Source organism: Amblyomma maculatum, chromosome 10 (assembly GCF_055883805.1).
Source record: "Amblyomma maculatum isolate TAMU_Amacu chromosome 10, ASM5588380v1, whole genome shotgun sequence".
In the NCBI taxonomy this organism is placed as follows: Eukaryota; Metazoa; Arthropoda; class Arachnida; order Ixodida; family Ixodidae; genus Amblyomma; species Amblyomma maculatum.
The window spans coordinates 18,976,820-18,992,511 of NC_139353.1; the positions used below are offsets into that span (position 1 = coordinate 18,976,820).

The 15,692-nt window shown below is 41.4% G+C and overlaps 1 protein-coding gene across 4 annotated transcripts in view; it reads right to left on the bottom strand.

Annotated features, from left to right (window-relative positions):
* LOC146175745 (uncharacterized) overlaps positions 1-12,908 on the bottom strand; it is a 61,894-nt gene extending 48,986 nt beyond the window's left edge. The window contains exons 1-6 of one of the 4 annotated variants that reach the window (XM_084582113.1): positions 12,708-12,861; positions 11,015-11,041; positions 9,033-9,059; positions 6,647-6,667; positions 4,834-4,860; positions 2,300-2,332 (exon numbers count right to left, since the gene is read on the bottom strand). In XM_084582113.1, the coding sequence (XP_084438239.1) occupies positions 2,300-2,332; positions 4,834-4,860; positions 6,647-6,667; positions 9,033-9,059; positions 11,015-11,041; positions 12,708-12,777 (205 nt within the window). In that variant the 5' untranslated portion in view covers positions 12,778-12,861. Of the gene's footprint in view, positions 1-2,299; positions 2,333-4,833; positions 4,861-6,646; positions 6,668-9,032; positions 9,060-11,014; positions 11,042-12,707 lie in introns of all 4 variants that reach the window. The other 3 variants (XM_084582114.1, XM_084582115.1, XM_084582112.1) reach the window with 3 other exon arrangements.
* Between the last annotated feature and the right edge of the window lie 2,784 nt (positions 12,909-15,692).

Sequence of the window (15,692 nt, forward strand, 5' to 3'; positions counted from 1 at the left end):
ACTATTCGTAGACATAATACTTATAAAGCGTGATAATAAAAATATTTATAAATAATTGTCTTTATTTACCTGGATGGTTGGTAAAAAAAACAGAAAAATACAAATAATATAATATTCATGCTTTGAGGCAATAAAGTTTGGCATTTCTGCCTTCAAGAAAAAGTACGAATTGTTCAATTTTTGTTTTTAAAGCTTTTGTTCAATTTTTAAGTCTAGTTACATTGGAAGACACCGACACAGCGAAGAGCCCTGTAGTTTTCGCATCGCAGTTCTTGCGCAGCATCACAAGAGGCATCGCAGTACTGTATAATATAGATTCACGGCCCAGAACGCATAGACGAGATATTTTTGTTTTATTTTGTTTTTTGTTTATTTAGCACAACTTTCACGATAAGACTTATAATACGACCATGAGGATACAAGGGTGCTTGGTAAGCCGGTTGCAGCAGATGCTACTACCGCTATCTTTGTTGCATCGCAAGTGCTTCTTACGATAATCGCACAACCCTTTTATACTTCTTCGTTCCTTGCATTGAATACACCTGCGGTGAATCTTGAAGTTTTTGCTTAAACGCAATCTTTTACTATTGCCTTAGACATGTTACAACTTATCGATCTAGCCCTCACTGCCACTTAGATTGCCCCATTATTCGCCATAATGCGACTTTCTTCGACTTTAAATCCTCAAGAAAATATGTTTATATTGCAATGGTAATTAAAGTGCCAATAATAAAGGATAAAGTCGTATGAATTAAACTCATGAAAGCAAAGTTCATCTCGCTGTGTGTTAACAATTTTTTTTTATTTCTTACAGAAAAACACGTACGATATGCACCAAAATTCTATCCGCAGAGTAACGTTTCCAAAACACACACTAATCGCGCTTTTTTAATACATAGAAGGTATTGAATTAAAGAATCATTTCTCCTTTACTATGCTAAAAAATTATCAAAGGCTGGAATACATAGTGTTCCACTAAAAACGTGTTCTTGATGTCATCAAAATATCAGCAAATTTCTTTAAAAGGACATTTGGTACATGACAAATGATAACCCTAACCAAGTTTGAAGTCTCATAAACTAGTATTTAATGGACCTCAATCACTCTTACTCACACGGGAAGTGCAGTCCAGAGCACATAGATTTTCCTGCCATATCTTCACCCACTTTCACAATAAAGCGCAATCTACCTTCTTGGATGCCAGCTACTAAAAATAGGTCTTGCACCTCGTCAGAGTAAAAATAAAACAAAACAAAGAGATACATTCCTTTCCCATTACTTTATATTAGCTTTTTTTTTTATCGATTATCTCACACTAATCCTCCTTCCCCTCCCGCTGTCTGTTACTCTGTTTATCCATCTTGATTGTCTTTCATTGCGTAATATATTATCTGCTTCGCATCTCCTGATCTCTTTGCTCTGTTAACCTTGGCTCCGGCTCTCCATTGTCCTGATTCTCCTTCCCATCCTCTCAGATATTGTCGTTTTTTAGACTGACCGCAATGGCCTTCCTGTGTTTTTTTTTTTTTTTTTTTTTTTTACTGTTCCTTTTATGTTTTCCTCTTTCTCCTATACCTTTTACTTTTTTCTCCTCGTATTCCTTTTCGCTGTGCTGCTCATTTGCTTTATTAGCCATTTCCCAGGTCTCACACCATCTGGAGTTTTTTTTTTTTTGTTTTAATTTCAAACACAACAAAACCAACACAAGGAACATTGCAACAAGCATCTGGATCCCTAGCTCGCAGGCTAGCTGGGATCCATGCACATAATGTTCAAACAAAATTATTTAGTAGACAGCACATACATTAGGCAAAATTTCAAAGTAGCTAGCAGTTAGCATGACAGCTCTCGCAGCGCTCGAGTCTAGACGCACTAGCTCAAATCGACGTTCTTATTGCTTCCCCTCCCCCATCCCTTACTTTTCTGCTTGCCCCTTCATTGCAGCTTTGCACGTCGGCCGACTCAATCGTCTGCACCATGCCACCTGTCGCAGTCCGCTTTCCAGGGCAACCGATCTTCAAAAACAACAATTTTCCACCTGTCTCCCTTTCTACACCTTTCATTCACGTGCTGAAGCTTCCTCCTAGGAGCGAAGGCCAAAAGGAAAACTCCCGTCTATGACGAACTTTTTGCCAGAGCAAGACACATATTTGGCTTCCGCACTGAGGCTTCCCCTCAATGCTTAATCATTTTGATTTCTGTTCCACATGAATCCCATTTGCATGCCCATCTCTCTCTGCCATGGAACTTTTATGGTACTGTATGAAACCTTATTTCATTGAACATAATCTGCACTTACCTGGGAGACGCTGTTGAGTTGGTTGGCGTTGGCCTGGAAGAGGGTATAGAGTACTTTCCATTGCTGAACCATATTTAGCTCCAGCGCCATAACCATAGGATTTCTAACTGATGCTAAAGAGAAAGCTAGCACAACCGTATGGGTAAGTTTCTTCAAAAGCCTTTTAGGCGCATGAATTCTCTGTGTGACGGGGTGCACCGCTACTTACCGCACTGCTCCAAATTTTGGCTAAATAATGTTTTAAATTCAAAAAGTTTTTCGCATTGCAAAAAATCCTAACATTCATTACGCTTGCTGCCAAGTTTAAAAACCGAGCAGATAAGGGCGTAAAATTAATTTTCAGCCTAAGAAAGAGGTGTTCTTCTCTCCTATTGGCCAATTGTTACACATCGCCGGAAACATTGTTTTTCGCTCTCATGAGCACTTCTAAGGGAATATGATAAAAACAAGCTATATTATTTCAGACATGTTAAGAACATTTTTTGATACTGCGGAAAACAGGAGAGATCTCTTCTTGTCGTCTGCTATTAAGTTTCCGCCGATATCGTTTTTGCGCACCACGGCTAGCCTCGAGAAAGTCGTCTGCACACGCTAGGTGCCAGCTGTTTCGCGCATGACGTTCGCATAAAGGACCATAAAAAATGAAGCGAGAACCTCCTCTCTCACGGATAACATAAAGGTTTCTCCTGACAATTGCACGACGTGGATATTTCTGTGAATGAATTCACGAAGTTGCTTCTGCATGCGATTCACGACCACAGGCAGGCTTGGAATTCACTAGTAGCATAACTGTAGCTTGTAGAAATATAAAGCGCTTTGATTGAAGATGTACTTCGGTTTACGCACCATCAACAATCAGGGTAGCCATGGAGGCATACAACCTTTGCTGACTCACGTTGAAATAAAACGTGAATAAACCACGGATTTACACTTGCACTTGGGATTGGAATTTAAATTTTTCGGACTAGGAAAAATCGCTCAGCCCAAAGCTAAAGTCCAATATTTATGTCTGACGAGGCCCCTGTATCGTGTATATCTGAAAGAGTATGGATCGTACTTTATGACTACTGCTTAGAAAGGCCCCATCGTGGTGTGCAGTGGTTAGGGCACTCGACTACTGTGCCCGAGGAGGCGGGATCGAAGCCCGGCCGCGGCGGCCGCTTTTTGATGGAGGCGAAAAGCAAGCGCCAGTGTGCTGAGCGATGTCAGTGCACGTAAAAGAACCTAAGGTGGTCTAAATTTTCGGAGTCCTCCACTACGGGGTCTCTCATAGCCTGAGTTGCTTTGGGACGTCAAACCCCACAAACCAAACAAAAAGAACTGTTTTGAAAGAAATAGATTGCTTTGCAATCAAATGCTGCATTTTAAAGTGAAATAGTGTGTTTTAAACGAAGTGTAGTGAAGTTTAGAAAATAATGCAGTGTGCTATCTTGTGCCCCTAAAGAGCTAGTAAATGACACGAATCGCCCTGTTTTGTACAGCACTCTACTATACCCTCTTAACTCCAAGTGTGAAATTTACTACATGGATCCAGAAGAGTAAATAATATCCGGCTTTACTGTAACAGTATGTTTCAGAACATACGACGATTCAGCGTTTTCAGAGAGAGCCAGCTCAGTAATGCCACTCAAACACCCCAAAAAATCCTGACTGTCCGCATCGTGATTAGCGTACTGGACCATGGTTCTTACAGAGTCTACGACGGATGACATCGCCGTCGGGGTTCGTTCTTGGTAAGAGTAGAAAACTCTGTGGTCTCAATGTGACAGGAGCCAACGCACAAAATTCCAAGTTCGTAAGCGCTGGCTTGAAATATGATGCTTACACATTTTGTTATAAAATAATGTCTAGACTCTTAGTTATACATGGTCACCAATGCACAACACCTGTATTAGTCAGAATAACGTCCTCTACCGCAATAAAATTTTCCCGCTCTCATAACCCGCCAGCTACCAAATATAGCGGCATAGTCAGCTGGAGGAGAGAATGCGTTTAACCTGAGGAGGCTTTGGTCCGCGACATATCAGCACCGCTTTTTGGAAGATTAACAGTGGTGGAAATAACCAAATGGTCATAAGCCTGCATGCAAAAAGAGAGGCCACACATGTTTCTGGTGTTTGTTGATCTCTAGTGACAGATATGAGGAAGGGAATATAATTTCCGAAACGAATACGGTTGTAGAACCAGTAAAAATGTGCTCTTTTATATTCCGACACAAAGTAGTTTATGACTCAAGGTTTTTGGTCGATGAATTATAATATTAGCACAAAGAATCGATGCAGGATCAAATGAGCGAGTTAACACTGCCGTTCATATCGCAATCCTGCCGGTGCCTATCATAATACTGCTAGCGTGCAGAATGTACTCCTGCCCTGTATCATGTCACACGTTGTGCCTTTGTAATATCACATTTTACTGTGGTGTATCACAAAACATTTGCACCTTCTTTACCATTTAATGCAAACCATTTAACAGCAAAGCTCTTATTTCATGCTCTACAAAGAAATAACTGACGAAGAATCGTCATCACTCACCTAGGTGTTTATATCCACCCTGCTTTCCTGTTGAATTGAGTGAACAGACAGAGTTTATACCTATATAGTCGTCATTGCTGATGAAAAGCGAGCAAGTGCGTCTCAACACAATAACACAAAAACGGCAACGTAAAATGCTGCACTGGTTGTGAAAGCTGCACTTTTGATTCGGGACTCAAGACTTGAGGTTTGTTTAACTCTAAAATTTGCAGCACGGATTCCGGGGAGTCGGAATAATAAATATCTTATATGGCAATCCTGCTTTAATAAAAATGATCGGCAATCTGAAGACTATTCCTAAAGTATGGTCGAGAAAGCTTGCAATTCGAGATTTTTATTAAAATCTTTTTAACACCGATGTCTTGGCGAAGCATAACCACAGGGGAAATAAAGAGACGTTTCATTCAAGTTTTCTGTCCCTAAATAGTACTTTACTTCAATTCTTTCTTTCGATCGCCGGTGAAATCACCAGTATAATAATACACAATTGCCTCTAATCCTGCAATATCAATTAACACCTACAAATACCTTGGTATCCACTACTTAAATGATTACCCTGGCCGCATCACATGCATTATGTTACTAATTCAGAATATAAAGTTCCGGAGTATTTACGGCGTAACCCTTCATTAGACGCCCATTTCACAAAAAGCTCCTTGCTTAGTTAAATTTTACTCCTCCAAAACTTGAGTTTGCGTGTGCCGCGTATGACCTCTTCTATGCTAAGCTTATCATCACGCTTGAATCTGTCCAGAGCCATGCTGCAAGATTCATTCGTTCTGACTACTTTGTCAAACCAGCGGTTCTGAACTAAAATCTCAGCTCCATCTTCCCCCACTAGCCTGTCGTAGTAAAATTGCCTGCCTCTCCCAGTATCACAGATTTTATCACACTTTCAACTACGATGCCTCCCTATTACACACGCACATCGAATATCCTGAAGCTCCCACCCTAACGCTGTCTACCCTGAGCAATCTCACACTGTAACATATCAACAGTCTTTTTTCATCAGAACAGCCAACGACTTGAATGACCTTCTATCCGAAGTGGCAACCATCATCAATCCGTTTCACTTTAAATCTTACGTCGAAAATTATATGTCTGCATTAATATTATTTTTGAAGCCCACCCCTTAGTAATTACCCCGGTTAGACCTTTGAGAAACAATAAGTAAATACTGTTTTATGTAATTCGTCAAGAGATTTTCAAGTAAGTAGTACTGCAGAGTCACAAATAATGAGTTGCCCCGCGCTAAAAATGTTCTTGGGGAATGCTAGCGAAAGGAAGAACTTAAACCTTTTCATCTTTTAATAAGTTGACTGACAAAAGTTTTGCGAAATTTTGCTGAATGAAAGCTGCGGTGTCAGCTCATAACAGGAGTCAAAGTCTAAAGTAGCATTCACTTCGTAACGCGATGTCAGATGTGCAAGAGCACCAGTGCATATGTTTATTTGTTTGTGCTTGTTTGTAATCGAATAATAACAAATTTTGTGATGACCCATGGCAGAGTTCCTGCACGGAAGATATATTGTTAATTTTTATAGCACCACCTTTTTCTTTCAAAGATATATAGTGTTTACTGCGCATGTACCATCTTTGCCAAAAGTAATCGGGCTGCATGGTGTGCGTCTCGCCTGTATTTTAAAGACCAACATGGATTTTCTGAGGATCACAGCTTGTTAAAAAGTGAGGAAGCAAGCTTGCCTTTACTTTGCACAAATTTACAGCTTCAAGCGTGGCATGAATATTCAAACACATGAGCCGCACAGGACGTGGCATTAAGAATAATGAGTGAAGAGAAGTCAATATTTACCTGGAATGATGTTCGCGCCAACTTCAGTGAGAAAAGAAGAATGGAAATAATACAGTTTACACGTCTTTGGAAAAACAACTTTTTCGTTTCAGCCTGCGCGCGTAACCTCAAAATAATCCTTTTCTGTTTTGAAGTTTTTATTCTAATTTATAAACCATGTAACACCGTAAGGCACTAGTGCCTTGAGAGCCCCGAAATTGTTCATGTTGCTGAAGTTTTTGCACAGCACTCCAGGAGTCACCGCAGCAGTGCATAATTGTGAGAGACCACTAAGGCTGTAGACATTTTGTCGCGTCTGGTACGCGCCACTCGCAGCAGACAAAGCTCCCATAAGAAATGATGTATAAGGGCTACGCAATTATAAGATTGGCTTGGCAGCTGCAGGTGAAGAAATTCTACTAATGCTCTCTTCGTGGAAGCACAGCGCTTGTTACTCTCATCGCATATCCGAATAATAATTTAGCGTCTCTTCTTTCAATTATTCACTGCTGTGGTGAGCCTCTGTGTGGCTACGTTCGCGCCATTATCACTGTATAAGTGCTACGACGGTCTGCTCCGGCCCTTATTACCACCCGGAGAGCCCTGGTATAGTCAAAATTGCCACACTCTTCGCTTCTAAACATTCTACAGCTGTGAACAACAGATCCTGAGCCCAGTGGCTGGACCGCAACAAAAGACGTTAATCAGCAGTGGAAAGTGAACAGTACAAACTATTTTCACTGAGAGAAGGAACAAACCATTGTAGAAAAAAAAAAAAACTGCTACTACTTGGTGTTTGTTTTCAACTGTCTACAGATTTTGAGTTAGAATTTTGCGAAATATACGTCGGTGCAGTTTTCTCAGATGGATTGTACAGCGAGGCGTACACTAATGAAACAATTAAAAAATTTAAACGAAGTAGCCAACTTTTTTTCTTACTTTTAATATAGAGGGCCAAAACTATAGTCTCAAATAAAAGGCTCTAAACATAAAACCTGAGCGCAGTTTCGAAAAATTTTCTATCGGCAATGCACTTCGAAATATTTGACGTCAAAAGTACGCTTTCTTAGCTCGTAAAGTTGGCATCCTGCGAATCAAATTTTTAAAGTGGCTTCCATGGGCGTAGTATTGTCGCGCATCGCGTTAACTGCTTCTGCGGCCTACAATAAGCAGATAGCTTCTGTATTTGCTGTATTAGAAATGCGAACGATGACGTATTAGAAAAGATGACGTATTTCGGGAAGGCACATTCTCAAGCTAAAAGTTCTGTAACTTTAAAGTATTTTTATCAGTATTTTGGGATTCAAATAAACATAAAAAACGGACTATTCTTTTATGTTGACCGTCGTCAACGTCTTATTATATTGTTGCCCTCTAATGCCTGAAAAGTTGATTAGATATTTTATTTATTTATTGATGCCACTTAGCTATATTACTTAGATCATATTCGCCTTGCTGTACTGCAGCGTAGTCTCACCGACATATCTCTGTCAGTATTTGAAATAATGATCTGTAAGCTGTTAAAAAAGCGCCTTGTATATAAAGTGATTACGTCGTAATCATATAATAAGGCCTTACACCAGCTTAGAGTAAGAACAAAATATGAAAGGAATATTCTCCTCTTGCCTTTGTAACATTTTTTAGCGCCACTCCTATCACTTAATTCTTCCTCATGATGTAATTTGTTACTCCACTCTTTTTTTCCCCCTTTTAGACCCTATTTACATTCTCAGATTAATGCTTTGTACCTCCTCTCATTACTCAGAGATCCTTGGCTCAAGACTCTTCTCTCTCCTTTCCCTTCATGCTTCCTTTTTTTAAACTCCCTGACATGTCTCTTCAGTGTTTTCTTTCTTCTCCTTTCATTTCTTTCTTTCTGTCGTTGAAATTTTATTTTTCCTCCCCCATATATTGGTTCTAGCAGGCTGCTCAGTTGTCTTGTAGCCCTTTTTCCAGGTCGCACTCAGCCTGCAGTTATCATGCTACCCGTCACCGCCCCCACGTCTGGGCACACTGCTTCTGGTGGACGTTCTCTGTCTCGGCACTCTCTGCCCTCTGTAGATTCTGTGTTCGAGAGCTAACGCACTTTATTTTAGTTTTGCACGTTAACATACTTATCCCCTGCAGCATGCCTTCGGTTGCAGCCGACCACATCCTCGTCCCTTGTTCCGTGGCTTCTACTTAGAAGCTAGAGTCCCATTAAAACTACTTCATATAATTTTAACGTTTTGTCCAGAAGAACACTAGGTCTCTTCCCAAGACTTTCACTATCGCACTAAGGTTTCCCCGACCCTTGATAGTGCTGCTTTGTGTCCTAAAATATCCAAAGTATCATGTCTCCTCTCTCTTGATGGACCGTTAGCGAGGCAACAAAAAGCATATGCGGTCAAGAATACTGCGCACTCACTTGTGGGACGACGTCCACCTGGTTGGCCTGAAAGAGGTTACATATTACTCGCCTCCGCTGATGAAAATGCAACAACGTTGCTTCACCGCGACACGATAAAAGCAAGTGCGTATATGTTTAGTCTCGGGTTCGACGAAAGTTCGTCTGTTCAGAAATTATATATCGTAAACTCTTGCACGAAATGCGATGCGTACATGTTACTTTCTGAAATCCTCTCTGAACGCTTTATTGTACATAGTCTCTATTGATTACCATGTGAACTAGTAAGCATGAGGTTGTCTGTCATATTAAAACGTTGCTTTGCTCACAAAAGCTACCAAATCATAGCAGTGTACTCAGGTGGAGGAGGGAGCACTCAACCTCAGAGTTTGGCCCGCAACGTTTCAGCGCCGCAGTCTTAGTGAAGAACGTTGACAGAACTAATGAGACATTTACAACGTAAGCTCTGCTACTCGTGGTACAGCTTCGGATTAGTTGGCCTTACTCGCCCAAATTTCAGGAACCATGCAAGATTACCGTGCAAAATTGTCGTTTCGCGATGTCTAGCCATGCTATCTGGTGTGACATGACCCAACGGTCACGTTACCGTTGACCACTCGTCACCCTGACCCTGACCTTTGACTTGTGAAGTCGTTAGGGTTGAGGTATAGAGAATGTTCATCTTGGTTAGACAATATCGTTGCAGCGCATACGAAGAGAACAAGCGGAGACACAGCGCTGTGTCTGTGTCTCCTCTCATCCTCGTCGTATGCGCTGCGCCGATAATGTCAGTGGGGTCGTCATTGGTGGCGCCCCATGTCACGTCACTTCCTCGTTATCTATGCTGCGAGATTGAACTCGATGGCGCTCGCACTCACACCGCTCGTAGTCACGAAGATAGTGTTGAAGCGTTGCCTCGGCCTCTCCCGAGTGTAGGGAGAGACGAAAACGTCTGGCGGCACTTGAACACCCAACTTATATAGCCTGTGGCATAAATGCGTTGACCAGGCAAAGAGAACGCAGTCGGGCTAACTTCAGAGCTCTCGCTCTTACACCTAGGCTCATGAGATGCCTAAATACTCAGCATTTTCTTATTCACAGCGATTAAACAGGTATCCCTCTTTTTAGGAGAGGAAAGGTGTTGACTGTCAGGTGGGTGGGGCTTAGGAAAAAAAATATTCAAAGAAAATGCGATTGTAAAAAATAAATCATGCTTGAATCACTCGACTGGTAGTTATTTTGAAACTTTTCAACGCTTTTGCTGAAATAACTTGCAAAGTTTATCAGAAAGAAGGACTCAGGACCACATATACTGCTAACGCGGCACAAAATACAACAAAAGCACCTTCAGATCGCTCTTCTGGCACGCATAACTTAATATCGACATATTACTGTAGGCGTGCAAAAGATCCCTTTACTGCATCGTGGTCAGGCTTCACGTTGGGAATATCATTATTGTATTGTGATAACACTCACCTTGTGCGTTATTTTTGTCATCCCTTGGAGAACATATAACCTTAAAGCAGATTCATAATGGTGCAAAACACCAAAACGCTGCTAAGCTTTTACCCGCTTTATCTGTCGTGTGTCTGAGCCCCCCAAAATATTGGCTGTGTAGGCATACAAAAAATTATTGTGGCACAATTGGCCGACACTGACGTACGGGTTGATACCTATTTGATTATCCTGTTAAATTGAAGGAGCTGAGAGTTCTTCCCTTTGCCGTGTTCTATAAAGGAAATCGAACTCTTCAGTTTTAACGCGGCAACACGGCAACAAGTGCGTAGCCTGCTGCACAACACGAGCTGCCTATACTTTGTATACATAAATCCTTTTATGTTTTATCCTTTGTATGAATAATTTGTATTCATAAGTTTATTTTTGCTGGTTAAAGTAGGATATTTGTGGCGCCGCTTGGACAAAGAAATTGGTAACCATCGTACGCTAAATGGCTACCGGGGTGACAACTGGAAAGTAAGTGATTAAGGATGGTCACTACCCACCTTTTCCAGGACGCCCAAGAACTCCTCCTGTAAAATTAAGTAAAAAGACTGAGATTTGCCCTTCATGGCCTTACGCAAGAGAGCTCAATGCTATAGTGCTCTAACACGGCAATGCAAAAGCGGCTGCGACACCGCTAAGCAAAATGCGATGCACAGGGTACTAGTTCTGGAATCTAGCTTACAATTTGATTAAATATGAGCCAAGAGCACTTACCTGACTTGAATTCGGGATATCGCAGTGTGACATTATACAGGTCGCGCTTATCTGACATTGCGGCATGATTTACGCTCGCAAATTTCAGTAATTTTAACGGAGAAGGCTCCAACAATGGGCAGCAGTTTGTTTAGCACTTTGGACATGGAGCAAGATCAACAGCATGTGCCTCGCCGAGGTGGCGCAGTGGTTAGGTCGCTCGACTACCTTGCCCAAAGATGCGGGATCGAATGCCAGCCTCAGCGGCCGCTTTTCGGTACAGGCGAAAAGCTAGACGCCCGTGTGCTGTGCGATGTCAGTGCAAGTTAAAGAAACCCAGGTGGTCGAAATTTCCGAAGCCCTCCACTACGGCTCCTCTGACAGCCTAAGTCTCCTTGAGACTTTATCCCGATAAACAAAACCAAACAAAACAACTGCGTGCTTCAGCAATACGTCTATTAAAATTGTGTGCTCCACAGGAAATCCGTGTCACCGGCCTAGAAGCTGTAGCTGCCATAGAGGTAATCTCAGCTTGATTCACTTGCTGCCTACAAATACGTTTTAAATTCAATATCATTTGCACGATTCGCGAGAAATGTATTTTCCACCATATGTAAAATGACTTCACAAATCGGGAAGCAGTACTCTTGTTTAGTTTAGAATAAACAGATGCCTCATGAAGAAAATGTACTCTTAATAAATAAATAAAACATTCTAATGTTGTTTTGTCATCTGCGTCGGTGCTTCTCAAAAATTAGTTTTAGAGAAGGTCGAAACATTGAAAACAATTTTAATCAAAACTACAAATGTTTAAAAGAAATATGTAGGTTATAGAAGAGGGGATCACTGCGGATTCGTAAAGTTTAACGCGAGCTCATTGGATTCGTTATTTATTCTCATAATATGCAATTAATAATCGAAGCTATAAAATAGACAAGGGCGCTACTTGGAGAAAAATGTGTCTGTCTTCGTCAGGAACTCAGTGTAGAGCCCCGCCCCGCATAATCTTTAAGCGAATATTCGGTTACAGTAAATTGTTTGAGCCAATTGATGCAGTACGGCCACTCACCAGCCTCCACCCATTCTGTTGTGTATTTTGAACTTTGACGTCCCGAAAATAATTAAGCTATGAAAACTGAAGTATCGAAGTGCTTCCAATACTTTTTTTTTTTACGTTCTGGGGATTTGTAGCATGGTTTTCTATCGCACAACACTCTGAAAAGTTTAAAAATATGACTATCGCGGCGCAGAGAGAATCCGCGACATTTGACTTAGATGGCGAGCGGCAAAACAACTCTGCTACCGCAGTGGGTCGTTAAATATGCCTTACGACACTTAAATTAAAAAAAAAACTATGGGCCTACAACCCACGGTTGGCGGTGATCCTTACAGCCTACTCGGTGGCCTAGGCTTGGACGCCCGGGCCCGAGCTAAGCAGGACAGCTTCATATCGCCTAAGAGAAAGAATTTTTATGACATCCTCTGGTAGGAGTGGCTTACCTTGGGCAAACGCCAGGGCTACCATGCACAGACAAACAAAGGCAACGACGGCAATGCGCATGTTCGCCATCGGTAGAAGGAGAGGAAGCAGTGTAGAGATGATACTGCAAGGTACAGGGAGGCTGGCGGTTCTTTTTAAATCTATGACAGCAAACCAACTTCTCATTTGTTAGTTTATTTTCAGCCTTTACATAGCGTTTTTCAATACGATCGATTATTTAGTGAGTGGCGATGTTAGAAAAACGCTTCTATGTTACTGCATAGCCGTTTTTGAATTTATTAAAACATTACAATGCCTGCGTGCAAAAAAAAAAGAAAAAAAAACTTCCAATCCCTCAGTTTGAAAAACCAATCAAGCTGCAGATCGGAAATGGGCACAAAGCAATTTTCTCGAATAATATTGCGTACATAAAGATCTCGCGAGCTTTCGTGACAATTGTGTGCTAATGTATCGCCCATTAGAGCATGAAATTAAGTGCTTTCCGATTGACTAATCTCAAAATGTCTTTCATTTTGTGCCAGAAACAGTGCATCTTGACTCATGTCGTAAGTTAAATCAGTATATTGCTCATTTATGTCCCTAACCAATATACAGTTGTGCTGTGATAGATAATGACCGGGCTTACAGCTTCATAGAAAGTATAGAAAAATGTATCTGTAGAGTTCAATTTTCCGCACTTCCAATGTTTTCATGTGCCATAGTTCATACAATATTTTTGTATATAATTATTAGCTTCTTTGGCGGAACGTAGCTACAGTGAACTGGTAGGTGGAGCAGCTGCCGCGGTTGCAGTAGCTGTGATGTTCGATCTCCTCTGCCACTCATTTATAGAGCAAGCAAAAGCGTTCCCCATGCATGGCGGCCAGAAAACTTGAAATGAATTACTTGGGGAACCAACTGTCCCTCATCCTTCTATTAAGGAAAACACCATATGAAATTGAAATCTTCCTCCAAAGTTGCCCTTTTGGCATCAAAATTATTCATCACAATCACTGTCTTGGACATTGTTTTGCCGGCTTCTTCGTCAGAGGTGACTAGTGGTACTGCTGGCATGTTGTAAGTTAGTTGTCAAGGTAAAGGTAGTGGGTACTGTGAGTAATAGGTAGGTTAATAAAGTTAAGGACATATATTTGCAATAAATATTGATAATTCGATAGCAGTAATGTGTGAACTGCTTTTTTATCTTCAGCAAAAATGCTTGTGCTGTCACCCTCTCTAATTGCGGAGATTGTCTACAACGTTACGCAACAGGCGTCCCTTCTGGCTCCATTCATTCCTCTTAAGCAAAATTGCTCAGATACTTCTGCAAACAAAGAAACGCAGCTGGAAATTGACGCCGAGGCCTCTACCACGCACTATCATCCAAGGTGGTTAGCGCACCTGTTAACTCTGTCTTATGACATTTTCTAACCCTTATCAGACATAGCACACCAGCGTCCACTACACCTAGCATAGCGCATGATCGCACATTAAATGCACCACCATAAACATTTTTTTAAACTGGTAAGATTCAGGCAAGATCCATCTTCTTCCCTTCTGGTCTCCTCCTTCCGCTCTGTTAGAAAAAGTGACAACTATTTTTTTAAGCTTTCCCGCCATTGCAAGCGGTGTGTTAGCAGCTGGACTTCCCGCGCTTACGCTTGACTGGTGACAAGTGGATAAAAGCTGACCCAGCCACTTAACTACTTTTCGTTTGAATCATTTTCTTGGCATCGCGTGAATGAAAGGCTGTGGTGCGAAATTTTCAGAAATGACCTAGCTATCCATGTTAAGCTACATGTGTCATTGAAGGACTACAATCTACCTGACGTCCGACTCGCAATGATACAGAACAGAACTCTGTTATTTCGACGCAATTTGTAATTATTTTAAGCAAGGCTTTAATTTAATGGTTCCTCTCTAACTGCAGAATGAATCTTTTCTAAGGAAAACTGCGTTAAAACCGGTATCACATCAAGCCGCCAAATCCTTTATTTGTACAATGATTTTGGGGCCAACTATTATAAACATTTTGGTTCACTTCTTTATGACGAAGCCTTAACATCTAGAATGCTAAAGAGATCCATAGCAACTCGGATAACACTATTACTTTGTGCACAATAATAATACGTATTTAAATTATCGCTCAATGTCAGCGCATATTATTATGAGTACCAAGCAGATATCTCCTGCTCTGATTAAAATCTCTCTTTCTCACTTTCATTCTCTCTGAAGGAAATATGACCTGTTTAGGAAAAACCATTTCTTATGTACTACTGCATTGTTCCTTGCCGCTGTATAGATGTTTGGCCATTAGGCTAAGATGCGCTCATAATTACAAGGTAATCAAGTTCCAGCACAAGTTTTGAAGAATATTTTTGTTCCTTTAGAACGCTAGAAAAACTCATTTCTCATTTCATTCACCCCTAAGAAGCTTAAGGGGACACTTGAGCTCGCCTTATGTCTGACACCACGTTGGCCTGCAGTTTAAGGTGCATCCGTAGTGAGAAATCAAACAATTGACACAAAGTTTATTCCGCGGAGCCCACCTTAGAGTGGCAAACGATGAAGCCACAAATTTGCGTTCCATCCGGACACTGGCTTAGCATTATGAACACGGTGATTGAGAAAAGAACGGGAAACAGTGCGCAATAAACACTGCTCGCGCACCAATTGCTGAAGCAGAAGCTTAAATCACATGGCGCGGTTCCCTTGGCCGCCTCAGCCCCGCGCCACGTACGAGTATACCACGTCAAGCAACAACATGCACTTTGCTTCTCCCCTAATTAGTAATTCGCGACTTACAAGCTACCATTAGGCACAGACAGCAGCATAACATAGCAGTTTACATAAAATACTACATCACATCTATATAAATCCTGCTTGCTCCCTTTCCCACAAGCCAAGCCATAGAAACATGTCCTGCGTGGTCAGGTTGGTAGTGACTTTGCCTCGCAACGTAATGGTTTTGGGTGAGAATTGTGCTTCAAAGCTCCTGAAGTTTT